Source organism: Scatophagus argus, chromosome 20 (assembly GCF_020382885.2).
Source record: "Scatophagus argus isolate fScaArg1 chromosome 20, fScaArg1.pri, whole genome shotgun sequence".
NCBI lineage: Eukaryota > Metazoa > Chordata > Actinopteri > Scatophagidae > Scatophagus > Scatophagus argus.
The window spans coordinates 5181869-5209826 of record NC_058512.1 but is presented as its reverse complement, the minus strand read 5'-3'; the positions used below and the strand labels follow the sequence as shown (position 1 = coordinate 5209826).

General features: G+C 42.0%; 1 protein-coding gene across 2 annotated transcripts; it reads left to right on the top strand.

The window, feature by feature from the left end:
* The first annotated feature begins 439 nt into the window (after positions 1-439).
* LOC124052010 (tenascin-like) lies at positions 440-26499 on the top strand. Of its 2 annotated transcripts, XM_046375859.1 has the most exons (28): positions 5470-6031; positions 6524-7837; positions 8207-8470; positions 8582-8697; positions 9961-10114; positions 11007-11276; positions 11666-11851; positions 11950-12039; positions 12332-12595; positions 12969-13367; positions 14266-14730; positions 15074-15352; positions 16824-17096; positions 17257-17529; positions 17636-17908; positions 18946-19254; positions 20330-20602; positions 20927-21049; positions 21700-21843; positions 21956-22075; positions 22231-22374; positions 22477-22607; positions 23060-23192; positions 23534-23685; positions 23875-23971; positions 24060-24221; positions 24874-25037; positions 25512-26499. In XM_046375859.1, the coding sequence occupies exons 1-28, from the start codon at positions 5554-5556 to the stop codon at positions 25620-25622; spliced, it is 7161 nt and encodes a 2386-aa protein (XP_046231815.1). In that variant the 5' UTR covers positions 5470-5553; the 3' UTR covers positions 25623-26499. The 2 variants fall into 2 exon arrangements, with proteins under 2 accessions (XP_046231814.1, XP_046231815.1); XM_046375858.1 differs by lacking the exons at positions 12969-13367; positions 14266-14730; positions 15074-15352; ... (3 more) ...; positions 18946-19254; positions 20330-20602 and adding an exon at positions 440-693 and having other exon boundaries at positions 5469-6031; positions 25512-26495.
* The last annotated feature ends 1459 nt before the right edge of the window (positions 26500-27958 follow it).

Genomic DNA, 27958 nt, shown 5'->3' with positions numbered 1-27958 from the left:
GGGAAGATATTTGAACAAGGAACAAGTTGAACAAGGAATATTTATTTCTGCCAGCCTTAATCGTGCAGGAGAAAATCGTAAATCATTATTGCAAAGTTAATATGGTTGAAGGGTAATGTCTGTCTGCTGGCTTCGGTCTGACTTCACTTTCCTCTCATTGTCGGCTTTCCCCTCTAATTTTCCTGCAAAAACCACAAACGCTGCTCGCTCTGTCATGACTCCCTGTAACACTGGCATCTCATTTACAGGCAGCAGCCCGGCTCTGCATCCATTAGTTACACTGGAGGGAGGGAAGAAGGGCTGTGGAAGGAGGGAGAATGACAGCTATTTAAGGGTTGAGTTTAAGCAATGGGGTCTGACCTAAACACTCCTCACACTTTAAAAGACATTTACTCCCACTCTCTCCCCTCTCTCTCTCTCTCTCTCTCTCTGTCTGTCTCTCACTCGCTGTGCTTTTGACTCACTCTGTCTCGGTGTCAGTAAAGAAGCTGAACCTCAGCGTGAGCTGTGAATGGTGAGCAAAGATAAGGAGCTGGCTGAGGGAGGACTGACGGAGCTGCCACCTTGCTGGAGAGGCTGCAAGACAGAGCAGTGATACAGCAGAGCAAAGCATCATTTTCTTGGCTTCAATGGATGTGTGAAGACACAGAGAAGCGCCTCATCCTACCTGCACAGGCTTGTGTTCCAGTACAGGTAAGAAGATATATTCATGTTTCCCTGATTTATGTGACAAATTTTTGTGACTTTCATTTGTTTGTTTATGCTATTAAAAATGAAATGAAATTATTGCCTTCAAACTGTGGACATGCAGCATACAGTGGTAGTTACACACATCATAAGTTATTGTTTTTCAGCTCTAAATTTCTGTTTAGGTTACCACAACACCAGAAAGCACTGATTTTAGTTTACTTGAAGTGCATTCTTGGTGTGTACTGCAGCTTCTTCTTCCTCAGGCATACACACCAAGCAGCCAATGCAGGATCAGAGGTGATGACTGACTGCTGAGGGAGTGAACATGTGGAAGAGTTATCCACTGCTTTGATCGTCTTAGCAAAAGGGCCTGCAGCCAACACGCTGCATGCCGAAAAGATTTTTCTCAAATGTTCTCAGATTGTAGATCAATACTCCAAAAATAAAGCCCATCTGTGTGTGTTTGCGTGTGGCAGCCAAAAGAAGCTGTGCGTTTGTGTAAGTGCTTCTGTCTGGTGACGTTTTCAGACTGATGATTCACCACATTACCTCCAGGCGATGCAACTCGGTTTTCATTGTGTTGTCATTGTTCCATCATGGAAATTGAATTAAGGGAAAAGTGGGTGGCAGGATTTGCCAGGGTGGGCAAGGAGGAAAAAAAACTTCATCATCCATTTAGTCCATTAGATCTGCTTAATTGAGATGCAAGTCTGCAAGTCTGCAAGTCTTACTTTGGTTTCTAACTTCAGAAATAAACATTTCGGCTGAAAAAAATCACAATCGTTTCGCTGTCAAGATTATTCAAACTTTTTGTTTAATGCCACAGTTCTTCAGACCATGTCCAAACACACTTCATGTCCCCTCTGCAGCTATTCCGGCAGGCGTGTTTAACTGCCTCTCTGACATGTGTCCTGGGATGTGTCTGTGCAGCAGAGTGAGAAAGGTTCAGCCCGGTGAACAAAGCTCTGTCGGGGGGGGACAGCTGGTTTAGGAACTGGAGCTCCCGCAGGGCTCGTCCTACACGGTTTCCCTCCGCCTGACCTTTACACAAAGAGCCAGGGGTTGATCGTAACTCAGCATCACACGCCTCTGCATTTTATGTAAAATGTGTTAGATTCTTTCCATGCCCTAATTTCCAGTGTCAGTTGAGCAGAAGAGGTGTAGCGCTGTGACACTGACAGGTTGCGAGCTCACGAATCAGTTCATGTGTGACATCATTTTACAGTAGAGAATATTCAAATGTATGTATGTGATTATATTCATACGTTTATTTGTGCAGCCTCTGCAGGGTCTGGGTTAGCTCTGACTGGGTCACTGTTGGGTCTTTAGCTTTGTAAATCTGCCAGAGTATCTAAAATCAGGTATGCTGGTTATGAGGAGACCAGTGCACAGATGGCTGTTTGCTAAGTAGCAGGTTTTCTAGCTAATTAAAATCCAGTCTTATTAACCAGTGGGAGAATATCTACGATATCACAGCACAGCATTAAATGCACATGCTGACAGACAACAAAAAAATACTAGAGCCGCAAAATTTTCCAATACTTTGGTTTACCAATCCAACCGTTTGTTTTTTATTTCAGCATTGCAGCCTCATTTTCATTATTGATTAGTTAACAATTATTATCTCATTAGGGTAAAGGTTCCCTGTTGTCTTCTAGACCTCCAGTAGTGCTGTTGTCTGTTATGAGGGAGTCCCTCTATTGTTTATCTCGTCCTGCCGATGATGTCACATTGTTTCACTGATCAACAGGTGGTGGTAACAAGCCAAGATATGCTGCAATGCGCCAACAAAGGCATCCAAGGAGATCATTTCGAGTAGCAAACATGAATGTAAACAATAACAATAGTCCATAACCCCAAGATATTCAGTTTACAGCAGCAAATCGTGTCATGTGACAAACCGCACCAGTAAATGTTTGTGATTTTTGCTGAAAGTATTGGCAAATGATCGAAATAGTTGCAGATTGATTTTCTAGTGGTTCGTTAATCATTTCAGTGTGAAGGGGGGAAAAAAGGTCTCCTATTACAAGTCATGAAGCTTTTCCTGTGACTCAGGAGAGCGACAAACTGAAACTGAAATCTTCATCCTGTTCAGGCTCAGCTAGGGACATATAAAGCTCAGGTTTGTTATTCTTAAAGTACTGCCTCAGGATATCTGCACAGCTACGAGGAAATGTGTAATCTGCTAATGAGGTGTTGCAATTTGTTGTTGTTGTGTCAGCCTCAGTAACTAGTCCAATTAACTTTCTGGGGAGCTTTTCCAGCTGTTCCACGTGCCTTGAGAATCAGACTTTGCCATAAAAAGCAATTAAAAAATGCTGAAATGAACAAGTAAGCAGATGCACTAGACTAAAATACACCAGTGACCAGTTTCTTCACACCCTGCTGTCAGCCACAAATGTTTTCCAAAGGAAGTGTGTCCAGACACGCTGTACTTCTCATGGAAGTGAGGCTAAGTCAGTGTGTGAAATGAAGACAATACTGATTGTCAGAAGCAGTCCTTCAGATAAATATGACAACAAGTTTAACATTAAATAAAGCATGTGATGGCACTTTCACTTTTGCTAAAGGTTCAGGTGACCGAGCCGTTGTGTGGACAAGTACTTTGCTGACTTTTTTTTTTGTTCTTTGACTAAGCAAAACAGATGTCGTCAGTCCAGGGCCAACATTCCCGGTTTCTCTTTTCCACGCGGGAAAGTTCCCTTTTCACTGCCAGCATGGGGGAAGAACACTAAGGCTACAGCAATTCTGGTTTATAGCTTAGTGAACAGGTTATATTTATTTCAATTTTCTCTCTAAATTGTCTTCCCATGTCCGACAGTCAAATGAAATGTCCTCAGTCAACCCTTGGTGTTTCGACTGGCTTTTTACTGTAAGCACTATTAGACTCAGTTAGTGTAATGAGTTTGTCTGTGGGTCTAGATAAATGGCTACAGCATCAAATCACTATTATATAAAGATCATATTAGAGGTATCTTATTAATATGGAATGTTTACACTGAACCACATTTGAGGCGAGTTTTGTCTCAAGACGAAACTCATGCAGCGGGAACCTTGTTGAGGATTTTAAAGGATTCATTCTTTACCCCTAAGACTGCAAATTATCAGTCTGTGCGCCTTGTAAAGTTTTCAGGGAGATCAGAAACATACTGACAGACTTGGTTTTTAGATTTACAACACCAGCCATGACCTGCTGTTATCCTGCCACTCACCAGATGTGCAAAAACTTGTGAAACTCAAACTCAGTTTTATATCTGTGTCTTTAACAGATTAGGTGCAGGGGTGCAAAAATGCTGGTAATGAGCACCTGAACTGAGAGGGGTCAGGTCAGAGGTCAGGCCTAAAGTTGGGTCAAACAGTGAAGGAAAGGAAAGAGGATTGATGAGAGGGTTGTTAAAAGGCACACTGGTGACAGTCATGGAAAAGATTTGTCATACCCTTCAGTTTGATTTAGGGAATAATCATGCTGCCTGTCATCCAAACACAGCCAAATAAAAAAGGCAGACACAAAAGAAAGATTTTCTCTTGTCACAACTTAATATGTTGCTTTTCCTCCATATTTTTGATTGTAATTGTTTAAAATGCCGTTTTGATGGTATGGATTGGAATGGAGGTTTGGATTTATGAGCTGCTGCTTGATTTTGTATCTCTGCAGGATAAAATATGTCCTGTCCAGAAATAAAGGAGTGGCAATGGAAATAAAGAGAATTCAGCTTTAAAAGAAAAAAGAGAAGGCAGTCATGGTTACACTGAGATGCAACAAACACTCTAGCTGAGCCTTTCATTGAACTGAGGATCAGCTCTGTCTCAATAAATACTTTCCAGAAGTCTTTATGATAACCAAAATCCAGGCGCACTTCTTTTTTGTGGCAGTTCAGTGTATGAAAAATTCACTTCTGGGATTCATTTTTCATTGGTTTGCATGTGCAAGCATCGTCAGCCATTACCAATCATAGAATCTGGACAAAATCCACCACTGGCAGAGATTCTTTACTGAGGAATATTTTGCTACTTCCCAGACTTAGCAGCAGACGTGCACGTGAAAAACCTTAAAGATGTTTCAGCACGCAACGAAGAGACCAATGCACAGATACAGTATTGATTTTCAGTATCCCGTGATTACTCAGGTCTTTTGGAAACTCAACACTGAGTGATCCAGGAAGGCTTTCCCACGCTGAGGAAGAAGTTAGTCATTAGTTTTAGTTTGTCTCCCACAAATTATAGCTTTCTCCAGCTGATGAAATTACTTGAGAGAGCCCCATGTATGGGATATGCATTCAGCTTATTTAAGTTAAAAACACTGTTTAATGCTCAACAGCTGAGACCCTTCAGATATATGTATGAGTACCACGCAAGAATGTGATGTGTCAGCACAACTGTGGGTTCTTTGGTACTGGAGCCTTTTTTATGCAGCAATACATACATTCTGGTTAACAGAAAAAGTGGAAATTAAGTTTGATGTAGCGATAAATCTGTGCTGGGCTGTAAGTTCAGCAAATGTCAAGACAATTAGCAGTCTTCTCATGAAACTCTTAGGAAGAAAGCATATTTCTCCTTTAATAGTAAAGGCGTGTAACCCAAGATTATTATCATTATTGACTAATTTGATTGAGTCTTTTTCTCAGTTAGTGGATTAATTGAACACAAGGTGACGTCATTAGATGTCTTGTTTTGTCTGTCCAACAGTCCAAAACCCAATTTAAGTTCAAGAAAAGCAGGAAATAATCACATTTTACAATAAAACCTCATTGGTGTGTTATATTTTCTTTCTGTTCCAGAACCTTCACCATTAACCAGGACTGTCCCTTAATTAAAAGGCCAAATTTACTACTTATTTTACTGAATCCACATCCCACATCCATCATGGGTACACGAGGCATTCTGGGCTGCCTCCTCCTGACTGCCTTGCTCAGTTTTACAAATGCTGGGCTCGTGAAGAAAATCCTACGACACCGACGACAAACTCTGGCTTCCCCTGAAGAACATAACATCACCCTCCCGAGTGCAGGCCATCCTGTGATTTTCAACCACGTTTATAACATCGATGTTCCTGCTAGTTCCCTGTGCTCGGTGAACCTGGACTCTCCAGAGAGCACAAAGCTACAGCCCAAAGATGCAGCACTCTCTCCAGGCCATCAAGCCACTGAGCACACTGTCGATGGGGAAAACCAAATCGTCTTCACCCATCGCATCAACATACCTCGCCAGGCCTGTGGTTGTGCTGACGACCTGCCTGGCTTGAAAGACCTCATGAGTCGGTTGGAGATGCTTGAGGGAGAAGTTTCAGCATTGAGAGATCAGTGCAATGGTGACAAAGCTTGCTGCAGTGCACAGGTTAAAGGTAGGCATTCTTGTATGAACACATAGATTACGGTGCATTAAAATAATTTTTTATTTCTTTAAAGTTGCATTTTAAAGTGCTACACTGAGAATACTACATGACTCCACAAGTTTCCTTCAGCGTAGTCCTTTCATCCACTTTAGAGTTTTTTGGAATTCAGCATGGGGTGTAATACTCCCAGCGACTCATCATTTCCCTTGAATAGGGTTTTGCTTGGCTCAGTTGTGACACGAAGTGACATGCAGTTGATGAATATCAGTGAAAGTAAGAAGTCTTCCGTTGTAGCTGCTAAATTAAGAACATATCTTAATTAAACGCGCTTGAAGAGATTGATTCATTTTTTGAGATATACATTTGTTTGGTTCCTTGCTGAGAGCTACATGAGAAGATAACACTGCCATATCATATCTGTCATTATGCTAAGCACCAGATTAGCTGACCTTAGCATAAAGACTGTATCTTTAATTGTCTTTACTTTGTTTTCTATCAAAGGTGAGGTGGGAACAAAACCTTACTGCAACGGTCACGGAAACTACAGCACCGAAACCTGTGGCTGCATATGTGAGCCTGGCTGGAAGGGACCCAACTGCACTGAACCCGACTGTCCCAGCAACTGTCAGGCTCGTGGCCGCTGCGTTGACGGAAAGTGTGAGTGCTTCAAGGGCTTCACCGGAGAAGACTGCTCACTCGAGGCCTGCCCTGTGGACTGCAGCGCACACGGCCAGTGTGTGGGCGGTATTTGCATCTGCTCTTATGGTTTCTTTGGCGACGACTGCTCTGAAACCAAGTGCCTGAACAATTGCCTGGGCCGCGGGCGCTGTATGGAAGGAGACTGTGTGTGCAATGAACCCTGGACTGGCATCGACTGCTCTGAACTCATCTGCCCCAAAGACTGCTATGACCGTGGACGCTGTATGAATGGGACCTGCCACTGCGAAGAGGGATACACAGGGGAGGACTGTGGAGAACGTACCTGTCCCAACAACTGCCACGGTAATGGTTTCTGTGTGGATGGCCTGTGTGTCTGCATTGCCGGCTTCAGCGGAGAAGACTGCTCTCAGCTCACCTGCCTCAACGACTGCAACGGCAGAGGTACATGCTTCAACGGGATGTGTATCTGTGACACGGGCTACCAAGGCGAAGACTGCAGCCAGTTAGCGTGTCTGAACAACTGTAACAGCAGAGGCCAATGCATAAACGGACAGTGTTCCTGCGATGTTGGTTTTCAGGGAGATGACTGCGCGGAGCTTTCCTGTCCGAACAGCTGTCTGAACAGAGGTCGCTGCGTCAATGGGCAGTGTGTGTGCGAGGAAGGCTTCGCAGGGGAGGACTGCAGCATCAAGACGTGCCCCTCAAACTGCTACGGCCGTGGCGAGTGCGTTGAGGGACGTTGTGTGTGTCATGTAGGCTTCACAAGCGAGGACTGTGGTGAATTGAGCTGCCCCAACAACTGTCGAAACCGTGGCCGATGCATCGACGGGCAATGTGTTTGTGACGAAGGCTTCACCGGGGAAGACTGCAGCCAGAAAGCTTGTCCCAATGACTGTCTGGCCCGGGGTAACTGTGTCGATGGCAAGTGCATCTGTCAGGAAGGCTACTCAGGAGATGACTGCTCTGTGCTCACCTGTCCAGGTAACTGCAACAACAGGGGGCGCTGCATCAATGGAAGGTGCACGTGTGAGAGTGGATACCAAGGAGAAGGCTGTGCAGAGCTGAGCTGTCTCAATAATTGCCAGGACAAAGGCCGCTGCGTGAATGGCCAATGCGTCTGCGATGAGGGATACATTGGAGAAGATTGCTCAGATGGTAAGAAGCAGAAATACAAAGAAAGCTTTTGGCTGTTCACAAGTCCTGAAATTTTCCAGTGTATTAACTGGATGTACTATAAAGGAAAATCCAGAATGATGTAATTTCCTTCTGTTCTGAAACTTCACTCACCGCTCATCCTGAGAAAAACTATTTTGGTGAATATAAAAGACATCTTTGGTTTCTGTATTGTCATTGTCTGCACTTTTGGTAGCACTTTTTGGCAGTTCTTCACACCACAGCCAGATGTGACTCTGGAGTTTGGATTAGCTCTCTTGTGGAGGATACTTGGTTATTGAGGGCACAAGAAACTGCCCAAGACAACACCCTCAGCAATGTTTTTTTTTTATTGCTTTTCATTTTTTCCAGTGTCTCCTCCAAAGGACCTTACTGTTGGCGAGGTCACCAGTGAAACAGTGGACCTGTCCTGGGACAACGAGATGTTGGTGACAGAGTATCTCGTGACTTATGTGCCCACCAGTCCTGGTGGTCTTCTCCAGGAGTTCACTGTGTCAGGAGACAAAACAGCTGCCACTGTCAGGGAGCTTGAACCTGGCATTGAGTACCTGATCAATGTCTACGCTGTTCTGAGCAACAAGAGGAGTGTCCCTGTCAGTGCGAGGGTGGCCACAGGTACATCACAGTTATCTCCATGCTAGTTTATTCCCCATAGCAAAAAAAAAAGGCTCTTGTGCCTCAGGGGTGATACCTGTTTTTTGATTATTTTTGTTTCCATCGCTCCAGATCTTCCCCAGCCAGCGGGTTTAATATTCAAATCGGTAAGAGAGACCTCAGTGGAGGTGATGTGGGACCAGCTGGACATCCCCTTTGATGGCTGGGAGATCTATTTCCGTAACACGGTCAGTCTGCTCGTCTCTTTTAAAGGCTTGCCCAGGTTTTTATTAACCGACAGGGAAAAAGTGAGAGGTGATAAGCGATGCCAGTTTATTGGGAGTCTCAGCAAAACATTTTTTTCAGTGCTAACCATTAAAATTGCTTTGACATATGGAAAAGATCAGTGAGGGCAAGTCTGGACGTCATAGCACTGCGGGTGAATGTGCTTCTGAGAATCTGAGCCAGTGATTCTGTCGAAAGGAAATTACCGTGCCAGCTGATAAGTTAGAGGTTTTTTTAAGTTTTGCAGTCAAATGTATGTAATTGTCCTTTCGTGACCTTCATGTTGATTTTGATAATGAGCTGTGTGATTTAGTTTAATACACAGCAGTTCTCCGTTGGGGTTGGTAGTGTTGGTTATCAGTCCTGTCACACATTTTCCTGTGTTGTGGAAATTTACAGCAACTGTGTAATACATACACAGATGTTTCATGAGTTCTCAATTTATTCCATGCAGTTTTGTTCCATTCTGTCTGATTTCTGAAGTGTTGTGAAAATAAGAAACAGAGTTTTAGTTCCCACAGCTGAAGAGCACTTCTAAAATTCAAACTTATGCATACACAGTGAGAAGATTATGTCTCCTTGCCCATAACTGAAACTGCAGTTTCACATCATAATCTCCTATATAACATCGTAAATTAAAGGAACAGTTATACATTTTGGAAATTACATGTATTTATTTAACTATTACATGTTACAATAACTTGATTGTCCATTTGCGAAAATTTGATTTCGGTTTCATCATAAGACATGCCATGAAAACATAGAAAAGACAGTAGAAACACGAAAGAGGGAATGGAAAACGTGAGTAATAGACATCTCACGATACCCATATATGCATAATATAAAAAATATGCATAATTCAAGAAATTATCTGCTGTGGAAAGAACTGCTGCAAAGTCTCAGGAGCTCCACCCTGTATGATAGTCAGAGGTAAATGAGATGAGATGGTCTGCAGTTATGAACTAAGCTAAGACATATCAAAGTCTTTTCTCTTGCTATCTAACTTAACAAGAAAGCAAAATTTTGAACTCTGTTTTTAAATCAATCACCACAATCGAAACATGCCAGGATTACTTAAAAATGGGAGAATAAATTTAAATACTGACCATCTGGGTGTGAACTTCTTTCTTTCCTTAACCTGATTTTCTCACATTTATCTGGCATTTTGTGTGCTTGCCCTTAAACAGGACATTTTACATTTCCTTATACATTATGTGTCCTTGCAGAAAGAAGAAAATGGGAAAGTCGTGAGCACACTTCCACCCTCTCAAAACCAGTTTTTCCAGTCAGGTCTTGGACCAGGGCAAGAGTATGAAGTCTCCATCAACATCATCAAGAACAACACCAGAGGACCCCAACTGTCCAAAAAAGTCACTACCAGTGAGTTTCAGGCTGTAAACAAACATTTCCTCAGTGCGCACATGTTTTTTTAGGTAAACTTGTGAGATCATAGATCTCTGAAATCATCCACTTGGCACAAAATTTTAAATTTTAGATACAGTTTTGTTTTCCTGCATTCTCTGGCAGCTATTAGTTGTTAAATTGAAAAGAAGAGTAACAACAGGAAATCTCTGCTGGCTCTGCACTGTTCCATCAAACACATATTAACTAAAGAGTAATTACTCTGATGAGTTTCAGCCTAGCATGGCCATGTAATAGCATGATCACTAAATTTTGCTCCGCTGCTCACTGAAACCTTCATTGCAGCTTTACGCCATACATTACATCGTGAAATGCTCCCATTTGCTTGTGCAATCGGTAGGGCACGCCAGTCCAAACAGCTTTCATTGTGCATGGAAAAGCCATTCAGTTTACAAGTCTGCGCTGATGGACTCGCTAGGCATCATAGCATTTCATTTCTGATGTCATTTATTTGTGTAGGCTGAAGTTAGAAATGAATGATAGAAGTAAGGTTAAACCTTTCGTATCCCTTAATCCCCAGAGGTCCTTTTAGAAGGGTGCAAAAACACAGAGAAAAACAATTTCTCCTCCACATGTGGACACAGGAGATTTGTCAGACAGTAAACAATGTCAGAGTGAAAACTAATCACATCATATTTCATGATAGGCTTTCCCAAGCTAATCCAAGTAGTTGCTTTATGAGAGAGCCCGGCTGAGTCTGACGGTGGTATGTGCAAAAGCTAAAAAACATTGGCCGAGTGCTAATGTTTGGTCTCAGTCTTGATCTCACAAAACTTGGTGCTTATGTGTCCTTTCTCTCACACTCGCCTATGACTCACCCTTGCCTCACTCATCTGAATTCCCACCCCAGGGATTGATGGCCCCCAGCAGGTGGAGGTGAAGGATGTGACGGACTCCTCTGCTCTAATCAGCTGGTCTCAGCCGGTTGCTCCTATGGACAAAATCACCATGTTTTATGGTCCCAGCTCTGACACCTCAGATGAAACCAGGGTGGAGATTTTCCCACCAGACAAGCAGTACAGCATTGGTGGTCTGAGACCAGACACGGAGTACAAGGTGTCTCTCATGTCCAGGAGTGGAGACACCTCCAGTGATCCTATCAGCACCACATTCACCACGGGTAGGCTTGTCATTGTAGTAACTACAGATTTCATTGTATGCTTTAATTTACGTTAAAGCTGCAAAAACACATCAGTGATGCACTTACTGAACACATTCCTTCAGGTTCCTTCCCCAACTGTTTTAGCAAATTATTAAGCAACCATATATTTGTATCCCATTTTTAAAGAATTACTTCTTCAGTTTAAATTGTTGCTGTTTTGCCCGAGAGACAACAGCAGTGTAGGGAAGTTGTAGTATTGAGTGAGGGACTATTTAGTTTCAGTCTTTATAGGTCCTGGTATTAAATAATATCAGCCTTATCCTTTATTATTTTAAATATTAGTTTGTGTCTGTGTATAAATCTCAGGTTTGCTTCTCCTAATATGATTATAAATGTATTTGCCTTAGCCCTGGATGCTCCTAAGGACCTGCAGGCTCTGTTCGAGACAGACCAAAGCATCTCTTTGGAGTGGACCAACAGTCAAGCTGATGTTGGCAGCTATCGCGTGAAATATAGTCCCATCTCTGGAGCAACTCACGGAGAGGAAGTGTTTCCACGAGGATCAGGAGACTCGACAAAAGCTACTATCACTGGTACGGATTAAAGAGACAAACATTATAAAATACAACCGCACACGAGTTGTATTACTCATACCATGTGATAATTTTCCTTCTGTGCCTCTGGATGGCAGGACTAAGGCCGGGGACAGAGTATGGGATTGGCGTGACTGCTGTGAAGAATGAGAGAGAGAGCCTCCCAGCTACTACAAATGCAGCAACTGGTGAGAAATGCTGCCGAGCAGCTGTCCAAACACTCATCCTTCACAGCCCTGCGTAAATATGCAGATGTCCAAGTTTGTTGATAGAAATTGAGTGATGCGTGATGAAATGATACTAATGGGGATATATTTCAGATTGTGTTTGTGTGTGAAGCATTCATGTTTTAGAATTTGCAGCTTCTCAAAGTCAAAGTCCTCTCTACGTATATGATAAGAGTCTGAGACATGGATGCCAATTGCATCTTGACAAATGCAAGGACACATGCAGCTGGTAACTGTAGTTGTTTCCTGTCAGATATCGATCCTCCCAGAGATTTTGAAGAAGTTGAGTCTACAGAGACGTCCCTCACCTTGAGGTGGCAGAAACCTCGAGCTAAGGTGAGCGCCTACAGGCTGGTGTATGTCTCCAAAGATGGCCAGCTTGAGGAGGAGGAGATCCCAGCCACAGCGACGAGCTATGTCTTGTCTAACCTGACTCCAGGAATGGGCTACAGCATCACTTTGACCGCAGAGAGGGGTCTCAAGAAGAGCACACCTGTCACCCTTTCTGCATCCACAGGTGAGTGGGGTGTGACAGTTTTACCACAATGTTATCTTAAGATGATAACATATGACTTCAGGAGTATAAAAAATGTCATGCAAAATATGCTGTTCTGTCCCTCAGAGTTTCTTCAGGTCTTCAAAATGCAGCTGAAAAACATACAAATGAAAAGGACAGATTCTCGTTTACAGTTCAATGATTGTTTCTGTTCTTCACTGCAAGCCCCTCAGTATTCAGCTCATGCATTATAAACTTTAGAGGAATCTCTAGTAGACATTTAATGACTGATTTGATGATCGAAAATAACTCTGCAGCCACCAAACACCAACAAAATGAACTGCACTCCTAAATGATGCTCTCTTGATTTGTGCTTTTTTTGTTTTTCTTGTAGCCACATTCACATTTTATTTAGCTGACTCAGACGGCCGTGAGGCAACGACTCCTTCAGGCTCGGAGGACAATGTCATTAGCTTTGTGTATTTAGACCCCTCTGAGTCCCAGTTCTCTGGGACAGGGCCTGAGGATGAACTTGAAGCGCTGACCGTCTCGGGCATCACGCCTGATGGATTTGACCTCTCGTGGAAACTAAAGGCTCACAATGTCTTTGATAGTTTCACAGTAGAATATAAAGACACTCAGCGATTGTGGGATGTGAGAGAGGTCCAGCTTCCTGGAGATGCCACTGGATCTAGAATCCAAGGCCTGAAGGCATCGACAGAATATGAAATAAAACTTTACGGGATAACCAGTAGCCAGAGATCTGCGCTACTTGACGCTGTTGCAGTCACAGGTATAAGAATCGTTATTAGAGACACTTTGTCTCATTGTTCCATTATTGCTTGGCAACTTTCCTTTAGTGGAAATCTGCTGTTTCACAGAGGTCAAACAGCTGCTTAGATCAGAGTAGTGATATGATTTGCATGCTGGTATTTTACTCATTGAGATTTCCCAACAAAGAATTTTTTTTTATTGCATTCATATCTAAAACATCTGGCATGACACGGAACAAAGTCAGAGTCGTCATGATTGTATTTTCTCAATCCTCATCCCACCTGTCACCTCCCGAGGCTTCAGCAATGTGGCAGAATGTTGCCTACTGAAATTCAAATGCAAGATGAAATCAGAGTCCTCCCTGAGCCGTTAACGCCTTCACCTTCCAAAGGTTATGGTACACTGGCCGTCCTGATTTCTTCCTGCATTTGAGCTTTTAAATGCAACAGTTTTGCTCTCTGAAAGCCTGTGCATCTAATTCCATCCGCATCAATCGTCTTCTTCGTTCCCATTTGTAATTAATTGACAGTCGGAGAAAACTACATACGTCGCTCGCATGTCAAACGAGTGATTCAACACTCTTTCTTTAGGACAGCAGCAACAAAATGGCTGTGCATGGCTTCACCGGTGATTTGAAGACATCTGTGTACTTCCACCTCGGTGGACTACTCGGAGCCTTCAAAGATTAATGGCATTAATCGTGTGCCATTAATGCCTTAGCTGTGGCTTGATGATAGAAACTACTTGCCACTTGGGTAGTAAGAGAAAACGAAGACATCTTCACATGGATAAAGACAGATTATGGACAAAACTGTTCAGAAATAATCATATGACTTCTATATAATTTTTATTTTAACCCACTTTCTTTGTCACAGGTTCTTTTCAGTCATTCTTTAACCTGCTTTTATTCACTGTAGCACCAAAGCCTACCTCTCCATATGTACTTACGCTGAGCATCAAGGATGCCCCGACAAGTCCACAGCCAGCAAGCCCACATTCTGCTCTGGATAATGAAGCAATTCCAAACACAGACCCCCTCCATCCTCTAAACACCGAGGATCCGTCCACTTCTGATACTGGTGTGATGAGCTCTGCTGCTGAGCCTGAGAGCTCAAACCCGGACGCACTGGGGAACCTCACAGTCAGTGTTGCCTCCACTAACATAAGCCTGACTTGGCTGGCGCCTGATGAGGCGTTTGATAGCTTTTTGGTGGAGGTCAGTGCTCCGTCAGCGACAACACAAGCTCATGTGATCACACTACCGGGAAGTGCGAGGAAGGCTGAAATAGAGGGTTTGTCCCCCTCTACGCAGTATGATATTACATTACAGGGGCTGGTGGAAGGGAAGAGATCTTTACCGCTCAAAGTTTTTGCTACTACAGGTACATGGAGCAAATATTTCTTTTCCTAGGCTTTCATCACAATCCATCATCATCGTCATCACATCACAAAGTCATATCACATTATAGTTTCAACACATTTTGAGAAAAATAGCTTAAATGTATCTAAAGTTAAAGATTTAAAGTAATCACTTTTCTCAAAACTTTTTTCTCAGACATTTCTGAATTCTCTGATTTTAATCCTGACATGAGAAATGATTTTTCCCCTAACTGTGGCCCAAAGACTCTGTCTTTCTCATTGCCGTAATGTGCTTTAAAAAGTTATCTGAGAATAATTTCTGCCATCCATCCATTCAGTTGACCCCACTCTGATCTGTCTATCTAGCAGAGGAGCTGAAGCCGATGGTGTTGAACCTCACCATCTCTGACAATACATGGGACGGCTTCACTGCGTCCTGGAGCCCCACGGGTGGGGAATTTGACAGCTTTGTCATTGAGGTAACAAACTTGGAGAATTTCGCACAAAGCCAGAACCTCACTGTGTCGGGAGACGCGTTCAGCCTGGGTATCTCTGGGCTGAATCCCAACACCAGCTACATGGTTGGCCTGTATGGGATGTATCAGGGCTCCTTCCTTGAACCCGCGTACACTGAAGCCACCACAGGTACCTGCAGTTTGCAGCGTTGCAGTGTTTTCTCCTCTAACTTTCCTTCTGTGCTTTGATTTATAGCCATTTTTCCATTTCAGTCGGTATCTGTAAAGCACACAAAGACACATACTAGGATCTCTTCTGTCCGACTCACAGTGGAGCGCCGCTGCATGATACGAGAACAACATAATAACCTAATTTCTGTTTTGTCACCACTGTCCAGCACCCTGGCCGAAGGGTGCTGTACTGCTTCATCTTAACCAACATGTCATGAACCATTCTTTACCCTCCAGCCACTGTTTCTGTCCAGCTGAGAGAGGGCAGGGTGATGGGCACCCGTGCCGCATCACTGAGCCAAGCAAATGGCCCTCAAACATTTACCCTTATCCCAAACTGCTGCCTCCATCCCAGTTACCAAAGTGCATGAAGCTCCCCTCCCCCCTCTACCATCGCCTGCATCGTGGTGAGATTTGACGCTGATGTGCTGCAATGATTGCAAAAGCAAACCAATAACTTTCACACTCACACGCCCGTCACACCGTGACAGCGTGACCATCTCATTTCATTCCATCAACCCTCATGCAGTGCATAATTGATTAACCCTCTGGGATCATTTGCCCACGGATGTGCAAGTGCTCACATGAGAGTTTTAGTGACATTTGAGTCTTCTTAGTTTGTGTGAGTGACACTGAGATAGTTCAGTTTTGTCTGTTCTGATAAAGTTTATTTTCACAGAACGCCAAAGTAAACATTGCTCATTTCCTTTTGAATTGCTAGGTGGCAAATGATTAAATCTCCTTGTCATTTTCAAGGTAAAAAGCTGATAATATCATCTGAGGTTAACAGTACTGCCACCTTGTTTCACATCTGAATGATTCCTAAACTGTCTACTGCATGTTTGCATGCAACTGACTGTATTTCTCATAGCATGTAAAGATATGTTTTATAAGTTTTACTCTCCCTGTATTTCTAACCTCTGTATTTCCTGCGTTGACTTGCTCTTGTGGAAAAAAATATGCAGAATTTATCTTGTCCTCAGTATAAGCAGTTCCTCTGCATGCATGAAAGAGACTCTGAGTCTTACTGTACTTCTTGCTTTGCCACATTTTCACATTTAAATCAACACCCAAAGTCTAATCATTTAAACTTGCAGGTCAGTACACTTCTTACAGGGAAAGCTTTTGTGTTTCCCCCCTTGGTCTTACATGTTTGTCTTTCTGATCATCAGGTTTTTGATTAAAAAGAAAGGAAAAATAGTTGTAATTTTAATTTTTTTTAATTTTTTTAATGTAAAAATATATGCATGCATTTAATCATTCACTGGGCTGCTCAGATGATTAGGGATTGCAGGTGGGTGGTGGTGAGTGCCCTGTAACACTATACACATTTTTAAAACCAACCAGCTACCAACAAATTAATGACTTATGTTAGCGCATGTTCTGCAAGATGGTTTTGATGAAAATCTAATGATGATTTCTCTCTTTAGTGAATCAACGGGTAGTTGGCAATCTGTATATCTCAAACTTAACGTCAGAGAGCTTTTCAATCTTCTGGAACGGCACTGAAGGAGAATTTGATGGTTTTATCCTGGAGATTATTGATTCTGATTGGCTGATGGAGCCAAAGGAATATAACATATCCCACAATGTAAAGTCCTATGACATCACAGGGCTCAGGCCCAGCACTGACTATATAGCCTACCTCTATGGGACATACAAGGGATCCCGAACAAGTGCCATCAGTATTGTTGCATCAACAGGTATTTGGATTTTGTGTATTTGTTGTTAGTCTTAGAAAGAGCAGGATTACATTTAATATTTATCATCTGCACTGTAAAGCTATCTCAGGCCTGTATGAGACAAATACATGCTTTCTATTTCCATAAATGAAAATATTTTATATTTTTCTCTCCCCTGTAGCTGAAGAGCCTGATTTGTCCAGGCTAGTTGTTTCTAACATTACCTCAGACCGATTTTCTCTGTCGTGGCGGACAGGAGAGAAGGCTTTTGATAACTTTATAGTAGAAGTTAGAGAGTCTGCTTTGCCCTCGCAGGCGATGGGGCGCGCTCTGCCAGGGGACGTGCGCTCCACAGTCATGGCCGGGCTCAAAGCGAGTACGAGCTACAACATAAAGCTGTACGCTAGCGCTGGTGGCCAGAACACACAGCCCCTGTTCCATGTAGCCACAACAGGTATCACATCACATGCATTTTTTTTTTTTTTTAAACTGCATGTACCAACCACTCTGTGATTTATAAGCACAACATAACTGAAAAGCCATGTTCTTTTTCTGTTCAGAGGATGTCCCACAGTTGGGGCCCCTAGCGGCCTCGTCTATGAGCCCAAATAACCTCAGCCTGTCCTGGAGCACAGTGTCGGGCCACTTTGATGGCTTTGTTATCCGAGTCAGTGACCCCGAGCAGCAGTATGATACGCTGGAGTTCAGACTGCCCGGTGAAGCTCGTAACTTTACAGTCTCTAACCTGATGGATGCCACAGGCTATGATATTGAACTGTACGGTATCTCTCATGGGCGCCACACTCCCTCTGTGTTAGCCCACGCTGTCACAGGTACTACGTATTTTACTTTTGTCTTAAACTCTCGTGACTTGTAGTTTTGCACCAAACCCCCTAATGGCCTAAAGTGTCTTTTGGGAAACTTGCTATCATCGTAATTTACCAGAATTCAAAATGTATAGCAATTTAAAACAATATTTCTTATCTGCATGTCCAAAGTCTGATATGCAGTAAGAATAAATTTGACATGCATTTTTATACATAGAACCACTTGATGTATTAACCCCGAAGAGGTCAAACGTGGATGTTAATGCATTTTTTGTTTTTATATTTTGGTCTTTTTAGATAGCAACCAAAACTCTTGCAGAATAAGTGTCAAATTTTAGTTTCCACGTGCTGTAGATTTAGTTGGATTTGGATATTTACTGCATTGTCAGTTGGCTAGCATTACGAGTATGAAATAGAACAAAGTTGAAATGTCAGTAAAAGACATCAGATGATAATTTGGGCTGAAAACAGAATTCTAAGTTGCAGCACAGCCAATGGCCACTGGATATTTTGTATTGAGTTCTATTTAAAAATTCCAGTTATTACTTCAATTTTTTGACCTCAACTCCTGTGAGAAACATCTTCCAATTGTCTTGGGTAGCATCTTCACCTTATTGTGAGAAATCCCAGCTGTCATGAATCATCATGTCCCTGTTGATGCCATTTCACCCTTGTTTTGGTTTTGTGGCTCCAAACAGTAAGCCTCAAACTGTTGCTTTAGAAACATTTGGATGAGGAAACAAAAAGTTGCATCCATTTTTGTAAAGCACTAATGATGCATGCAAAATTTACCTTTAATGTGCTTTGGTATTTAAATTTTAAGGGTATTCAGATCAGGACGTTCCCACATTAAATGTGGGAGCAGCTTCCTTCTGCCTCTCTAAAACCACCTCTCAGAGAAATGCAGATTTCATGCTTTGCTTTTGCAACAATTGCACACTTGGTTGCTCACTCTTGTTCCTTCTCCCACATGTGTTCCCGTGTTCCCTCTCACAAAAAAAACAAACAAACAAACAAAAAAATCAATCACACTCCACTTCCAGCTCCTTTGCCCAAAGTGGAAAACTTGACCATTTCCAACATAACCCCATATGGATTCCGTGTGTCGTGGGAGGTGAAACAGCAGCCGCAGCAGGAGGAAATAGCCCCCTCTAGTGGTGGCTTCAGCCATTTTCATATAGTGGTGACGGACTCTGGCTGGCTGCTGGAGCCTCAGGATTTCACGGTGCCAGGAAACCAAAGTCACCTGGACATCTGGGGCCTCATCACTGGCATTGGCTATGAGGTCAGGCTGACCGGGGTGTCAGAGTCAGGGCTCCTCTCTCGGCCTCTGACTACAGTGGCTGTGACAGGTACCACTCACAGTGTACTGCAAGGCTCCTCGTCTTACTAAAAAGTGCAGCTCCCTACGTTGTTGCATTTACTGTAAATATATGATCATTAACTTTATGAGCCGTTTCTGAAGTTTCACCATCACAACCTGACAGGCCTGTTCTTTGATATCCATGTTTTTTGTATAGCAGTTTAAAATGACAGACTTTAAGATTTAACATTTCATAGGTATTGCCATGTTCTGATGGTGAGGCTTCAGCTCAGGATTGTAACCTAACCCTAACTCAGGTTTATAACACAACTTTTTTCCAGAATGATCTCACTCTTCCTTTGTTTTAAGCATTTTCTTGGTATGCAGCTTCATCAGAGGTGGAGATGTGGAGCTCCCATCTGTTTCTTCTTTACTCCAAAATATGAGCAAGCATATCTGTTTGTTTTCATATTTTACAATGTGTTTTCCTTCAGATTTCTGATCACATGATTACCTTACCATGCCTGTGGACATGATATGGTAATTTTTAAAGTTCTTGTTTCCATGCTGCTGCCTTTTCATGCTGGTTTATTGATCAGGCTAAAACCACTCAGTGAAACTAAATGATTAGAAGTAGGAAAACACTGACTGATCAACAGGACATTCTGAGCATGAAATGTCAGTTGATCTCACTTGTTTCATTATCTTTGAATGCATCGAGGTTGGCCTTGAAGACGCATGGGGACCTCGTCTTAACCGGTGTTTGAAATCAGTCCGACAGATCCGTTGGAGCCTTTTGTGGAATGTGAACCTGCTGACTGACATAAATAAACAATTACAAAAAGCATCTTGTCTTTTTAGTTCACCCTAACTTACACCTTTGTATCTGGTGCGCTGTGTTGTTGACTGATTTACACTAACGGATGCCTAAGCATGGCAGATCAAAAGTGGTGGACAAAAAGACCTCCATGCTGGAATGTAAACCTGTCCGTCACCCGGAAACCTTCTTGTGTGATTGCTGCCTTCTTCCAAACTGATGTCTTTGGTCCTCTCTCAGAGATTGATGACTATCACTGGGAAAGCTCCAATCCTACTGCAACGTTATGTTTCTATTGTCTAACCAGAGGCTGAGCCGGAGGTGGAGCATCTCTTTGTTTCGGACATCACACATGACAGTTTCCGTCTGTCATGGACTTCTGATGAAGACATCTTTGACAGATTTGTGATCAAAATAAGAGACAGCAAAAGATTAGCCCACCCTCAAGAGTACAGCGTCCCGGGCGATGAGCGAACCAAGGTTTTGACTGGACTCATGAGTGGCACTGAGTATGAAATCGAGCTTTATGGTGTCACTTTGGACCAACGCTCCCAGCCTATTACAGGAGTTGCTCAGACAGGTATAGAAAAAACACTGCAAAGTTTACAGTCTGATACTAACTACTAACCCTGCAGCATTTCAGGTGCGACGCCTGCTCACAGAGAACTGAACCCACAGCCCCACTAATCATCTTTATTTGTCTGGTTTAGGCTTAACTCCAAGCCTGAGCCGAATGGAAAATGGTCTTTTGGGAAACATTATTTCAGGAGTTTAATCTGGATCCTCCAGACTCATGGTTGTGATATTTGCTCGCAGTGTTATTGACCGTATTTTTCTTCACTTTAATTCACCTTTTTTTCTGTTGCTTTTCCTGTTTTTCCTGTGTCTTTTTGTACTTTGCCAGGCCTGACCACTCCAAGGGGACTCCACTTCTCTGACGTGACTGACTCCTCAGCTGTGGTTCACTGGTCCATGCCTCGCTCTCCGGTGGATAACTATCGTATCACCTATGCACCATTTGAAGGAGGTCAGAGCTCAATCAGGGTTATTGCATCGTTGTTACATGAGTTACATTGTTTAGTTTTAGCTGGTTTATAATTTGATAAATACTTAAATTATGGTTTAGTTTAACTGATTTTAAACTAGTTGTCTGGTTCTAGTAATGTGTTGAACTGGTGACCCGTCTGTCCACGACCAGTTTAAAAACAATTGGATGGATTACTGTGGATGCCCATCGTAAGATCAACGCCCTTAAAATATCATCTAGCGGCACCATGAGGTCAAGATTTTAAATTGTCCAATACATCACCTCCACACTTTGCTAATACTCTGTTCATGCCAAGTATTTGCAAAACTTGTGACATTCTCACTAGTCTACTTTGAATTTAGTGGTAATTGGCAGATGTTAGCATCAGCATATTAACATTATCTCTGTTAAGATGTTAGCATCCTAACATTTAAATTTTGTGAAAATTACCTCTTTGTCTAAATACAGCCAAACAGAGCTGTTAGCACCACCCACCACAATACAAATCAGATAACAATTAGACTAGGAGAAAATTCATTTGCAGACAGAACCTATCACCACTAGTCTGCCCCTCTAAATAAGCATAATTTTTATAAGTTTATAATACGCATTTGGGGCAGGACTCATAATTTATTCTCCTTCCTCCACAGGAAGCCCATTGATGTTGACTGTAGACGGCAGCGTGTTTGAGGTTTTGCTGCCCAACATGATCCCTGGCAAAGTGTACAAAGTGACTGTGAGTTCTGTGAAGGGTCTGGAGGAAAGCGACCCCAGCACGGACACTGTAACCACAGGTTGGCTTTTTTTCTTCAATCCTCATGACTTATAATGACCCTGGACCCAGTTCGTAGAAAATTGAATTGAAGCCATTTCTCTGGACACTGTGTTCCCGTTTGTGTCCTTCAGCTTTGGACAGACCTCAGGGTCTGACTGCAGTCAATGTCAGTGACACCTCAGCCCTCTTGCTGTGGCAGCCGTCTGTAGCCACGGTCGATGGCTACGTGATAACTTACAGCGCCAGTTCAGGTGTGTTTTTGTTCATAGTGTTTTAATTTAGACAAAAACAGAATTTGTTCATTTTTAAAGGTGATATGTCTACTGGTCGCTTCCACTAACTATCAAAGTGTACACGAGTGACTTTTTTTTGATTGTGTGGTTTCATTTATTGACATGCCTTACAGCATCTTCCTTGGTGGAGCATGTTTCTGGGAACACAGTGGAGTTTGAGATGGGCTCTCTGGTTCCAGGAACACACTACACAGTTGGAGTTCATGCTGTTAAAGAAGCCCAGAAGAGCGCCTCTGCTGTCACTGAATTCACCACAAGTAGGCTTAGAGACAGCCTTTATACTTTATGCGCAATATCCTTGTATATCTTGCAGTTATTTTAAACAATGATAAATCTACACTGTAATGTTGTACTTACAGATGTGGACCCTCCTCGCGATCTGACTGCTTTTAACATTCAAACTGACAGTGCAACTCTCACGTGGAAACCTCCGCAGGCTGCTGTCACAGGTTACACGCTCACCTTCTCTTCTGCTGATGGCACAATCAGGGTACGTACATTCTCACATCAGCTCAGTCGCTGATAACACAGGGGTTGCTTAAACCCAAAAACCACAGACTGACTAAACCCATCATTACTGATGACCATTTTCTAAAGCATGCTATAATTGGTTTTCTAACTTCCATGCAGTAGGGAATGACGTCAATTATAAACTTTATTGTTGGTGCATTCAATGAAACTCAGATGTCCGAGACTTACTTATGAACAGCAACTTGCCAGTGCAAGAAACTTTAAGGTTTGACTTCTAGTTTGATTTTCTGTCACCATAGCTCATGAAGATAACACATGTGGGAGAGGGAACCACTGGCTATAAAAACAGAACGTTTTCAGATGGTATTTTTTGGAAATGGTTAGCAGTAATGTGCACATTTTGTAGTTAAATCTCTAGTATGGTTGTGTTCTGAGTAAATACGTTGTATTTGTATGTGTGTGCGGATTCAGGAAGTGGTGCTAAGCTCGACAGCGTCCTCTTACACAATGGCTCAGCTAACTGGCTCTACAGAGTACAGTGTCAGATTGCAGGCCATCGCTGGTGCCCAGAGGAGTCGTTACGTCAACACGGTCTTCACTACTGGTAAGGATGAAAACTCAAGCAAGAGCATTTTTTTGCAGGTACTATTTAGCATTGAAAGGTCTAGTTGGTGATGGGTTATGCAACAGCCCACTGGCACGTCAGAAGTATTCCTTTTTCTAACGCGAATTCCTTAAAGTTAATGTGATACTCCAGTCAGATCACCTGCGCTTATTTTCCATTCTGTCTGAGCTGCTTCCAGAGGATTGTACTTTCCCTTTCTTTTTTCAGAGGTCATTACTCTCACAGGATACTGTGTACTCCATACGCTTTTTTATATAACAGCGATGAGGATAAAGAAAGCGTGCCATCTGAGATGATTTCTTTTTAATATGTGCTTCTAGTCGGACAATTGTACAGACGCCCTAAGGACTGTGCTCAGATTTTACTGAATGGGGAGACGACGTCTGGCCTGTACACTATCTATGTGGGAGGAGAGGAAAGCCAGCCCCTTCAGGTTTACTGTGACATGACCACAGATGGTGGAGGATGGATGGTGAGTAAATAAATCTGCTGGAATCCAATTAAAGGTAGTTTTCGAACCATGATAGATGCTGGATAGGATATGATCATATAAGTTACGCAATGCCTGTTTTTCTAATGACAGACAGCTCAACAGTGACCCCGGCTGTGCTTTTTTATGATTATTGTGAAACTGTTGTGACACTCGTGAAACTCTCCTCAGGTTTTCCTCCGACGTCAGAATGGAAAGCTGGACTTCTACAAGAACTGGAAAAACTACACTGCCGGCTTCGGTAACATGAATGATGAGTTCTGGCTGGGTAAGAACACTTGTCCTCTGGTCTTATTCACTTGGCCTCTCTCTCTTAATCACTCCCTTCCCAACTCACACATAGTAATTTTTTATAGGTCTCACCAACCTCCATAAAATCACAAATTCTGGGCATTATGAGCTGCGAGTGGATTTGAGGGACAACGGGGAGTCAGCCTACGCTCAGTACGACAAGTTTACAGTTGCAGAGCCAAGAACACGCTATAAAGTCCACATAGGAGCATATAGTGGAACAGCAGGTAGGTATTGCTTTAATGGATTAGTTCAACATTTTAGAAACAACATACTAAGAAGATCATGTCCCCAACATCTTCATCTCCTCAAGTTGCCATCTTGACTTAGGGAGTTTTGGATTCAATGCTCCATACAGCATTTTCTAGTAAATTCCATTCACTTAGTTAGCATAGCTTTGTTCAAAGATAACAAAATTCACTATTTATATTTATTTAGATATCTGGTTTGTAGCTTTCTGGATTCTGGATTCTATTTGATGGATTCAGACTCCATCAAATAGAACCAGCTGTAAAACCGAACCTTGTTGTCTTACACTTCACGTTGTATGTATCACATAAACAAGATATAATGTGATCATTTGCAAGCTCTAGAAGCCATGCTAGCTGTTCTAGCTGTTCTGTCTTTATGTTAAGCTAAGCTAATTGTCTCCTGGCGTTAACTTGTACTAAACACATAGATATGAGAGTGGTATCAATCTTCTCATCTAAGTCTCTGTGAAAAAATGTACATATTTTTCAAAATGTTGAACTATTTCTTTAAGAAAATTCACTATGACTTAATCTAATAGGATTGTCTTTAACTGAATAGGCTCACACACTTACAAGCCTGTTCTAATGAACTCTGTCTTCTTGGCTTTACTCTCAATGTCTTTATCAGGTGACTCCATGACTTATCACCAGGGTCGACCCTTCTCCACTTTTGACAATGATAATGATATTGCTGTCACCAACTGCGCTTTGTCTTACAAAGGCGCCTTCTGGTATAAAAACTGTCACCGTGTCAACCTCATGGGGAAATATGGTGACAACAGTCACAGTAAGGTATGTACATTTTACACATATTTCACACAATCTGAGATAATTCCTTTTTCCTTCAGGGAAAGATTTTTTTTGTGTGTGTGTTTTTTGTTGTTTGCTTGTTTGTTTTTGCATACAATTTGCAAAAACAATGACATTTACAAATGTTCTGGGACTTTAATTCACATTCATACTGGCAAAAGGTCAAAATTTTAAGCCTTGTGTAAGGTCAGTTTTTTTCCCATTCTTCTTACAGGTGTGTTTGTGTCATTTTGTACATTAAGAAGATTTCTTCAACAGCAGTTAGACTGTTGTTTGTTTTTGTCTTTGGTATTTTTGCCAGCTCCTCATGATATTTTTACTTTCTGCTAACATTATTTAACGTTTAACATTACACTGTCTCCAACTTCATTTTTTCCATCTCTGAGAATTTGTCGATTTGTGCTGATGTCATCAGTTTTTCAAAGTTTCCCTTCAATGTATTCTGTTCTTCCGCAGGGGATCAACTGGTTCCACTGGAAAGGCCATGAACACTCAGTTGAATTTGCAGAGATGAAGATTAGGCCAGTCAACTTCAGAAATTTTGAGAGCAGAAAAAAAAGATCATAGACTCGTGAACCCCTTCTCATCCACACCTCATCTCCATCCTCTCGAGCCTTGTCAGCAGTCATGTACCTCTGTGTTTCCCTATCCCCAAGTCATTCTCTAAAATACAACATAAACAAAGATAATCACGCTGAATGTCATTCTGTTCTGGCTGTGAGAAAAACTTGGTAACGTTACACCAAAGAATCAAACAATTAGACATTTTTTTGTGTAGCTATCCCAATTTAGCACCAATGTGTTGATTATATTTATAATGCCCGAAGAAAGTAGAAGAGTGTTTAATGAGCATGAATGCACATACAGTGCAAGTGTTATTGGGATCAAACATAAGACAACATAACATAATTGTAAAATTGTGTAAATAGGTCCACTGGATCAGTCACATGTCAAAGGCACATAGTCAGAAGGCGTGAGGGTGCTCACATCCCCTAAAATAGTCGGAGGTTTATTATTATGTTGATTTAGCTCAATTGACCAGGATAAATTATAGAAAATTATTCCTCTTAATGAATATAATGAACTCTATGAAATGTCATTTACATTTGCTGTACAAGCAGGAGACCAACTGAATTTGGAGGGCACCAATATCATTGATTTCATGTTTAATATTGCTTTACTTATTTTGATAGAAAAAAATCTGATGCTCTGCAACCTTCAATAAAAATAAAAGTATTAGTTTGATAAAAGTGTGTATGAGCTCTTTTTTTTTACTGCCATTCCAGCAGGTGGCAGTGTTTACTCTCTGTGTAATGTGTAATGCATGTCCTGTATGTGGAAGGCTCTGTTGGTTTTTTCTTCATTCTTAAACCGGAAAGACCATGAAAAGGACTAAAGTTGTGGAAAAAAAAAACCTTTGATATGGTTAAGACTACAGAAACCTGTTATTACTCATTTGAAATCACATTCTTCATTTTAAATAAAAATATACTCTCACTCAACTTTATTAGTCCAAATGCAGAAGGAGAGCCCTTACTCCTCAGAGTGATGGGTTTTACTTTGAGAGGTAAAACCAGTCACTATAAAGAGTAAGAGGTTTTACTTTGAGAGGTTTTTATGGTGACTTTGAAACCAGTAGCTATCTTTTATAAACCAATAGCCTTAAAGATGAGTGTAGCCTGATAAAGTCTGTGCCACAATTTTTTCACCCTTCCAAAGTTTGGGTTAACTTAAAGTGTTAGACTATTCGTTCTTGTGCAACTTGAACCCTTTGGAGCCTTTTTTGCAGAAACAGAGGTTTGCAAAATAAATACCTTTTTACAATAGTCATCAAATCCATCGTTGAGGTAAACAGTTCCAGATATGAAGTGAAACTTATATTGTTGTTCACTCGCCCTGTCTCATCTCCTTTAACCAGGGCAGACTTTGGTGTTTGAAGACTGGCCAACTTTCTAAAACTACAAAAGCCTTACATGAGGGATCATTTTGATGAACTATGACTAATCTGCATGTCCTACTTTGTGTTGCATTTAACTTGCAAGCAAATATAACGTCATTTTAGTCTTTCAACATCAGACAGTTGACCTAGTGATCAGACCCTACTTCGTGTCCTCAGGGAGATCATTCTTATTGATCTGCAGCCACCTCAGTGTCCTCTCTGTACCCTATGCTACTGTTTGTTTGCAGCTCACTTTAATAGGCACAGTTTTGGCCTCTTGCAACTGGCCCTCCTAGAGATCAGTCAGTCCTGTACTGGATATTTCATTTAGTCAAGATCGCAGCAACAGTTTCTGAGTATTGGTGCTCAGCTCAGTCTTCAAGTGATTCAGAGAAGCCTGACACTCTCAGCTGTTGAAGGTTTAGGACGTTGGAACATTTTGTTTGAATATGACAATGAGGAATGCAAAGAGGAATGAGGAGACACTAGATGTCGGCTGGCACAGAGCTGGGAGTTTTCCTCTTTGGAATAACTGTTGACCTGGATTTCTACACTATGTTTAATGCTACGATCAAATTTCGTCCTGAGATGTTTCTAAATAAGGACTTCATCATGTGTCAAATGTCCTTGTGATATGAGAGTACCTACCAGTGATGGGAGTACTCATGTAAAAGCTCTCTAGTGATCTTAAGCCTCAGCATTGAGGAAGAAGGCAGCGGTGTTTGTTAAAATCAGGACCATATTTCCCATGACCTTGATTGTTTCCTGTAGTCAGGAGGACAGATAAGAGCCGATAACGCCTTGTTGCGAGATGATATGTATTCTGAGAGGTTAACTTGATGAAATAACCAAACTGCAATGGTTTTCTGTTTATTGCATTTGTGTTTGTTCCCTAAACCCAACAGATGTTCAAGAAAACTAACCAAGGAAATAGCTAGATTTTAGCGTTCTAATGCGTTTAGCC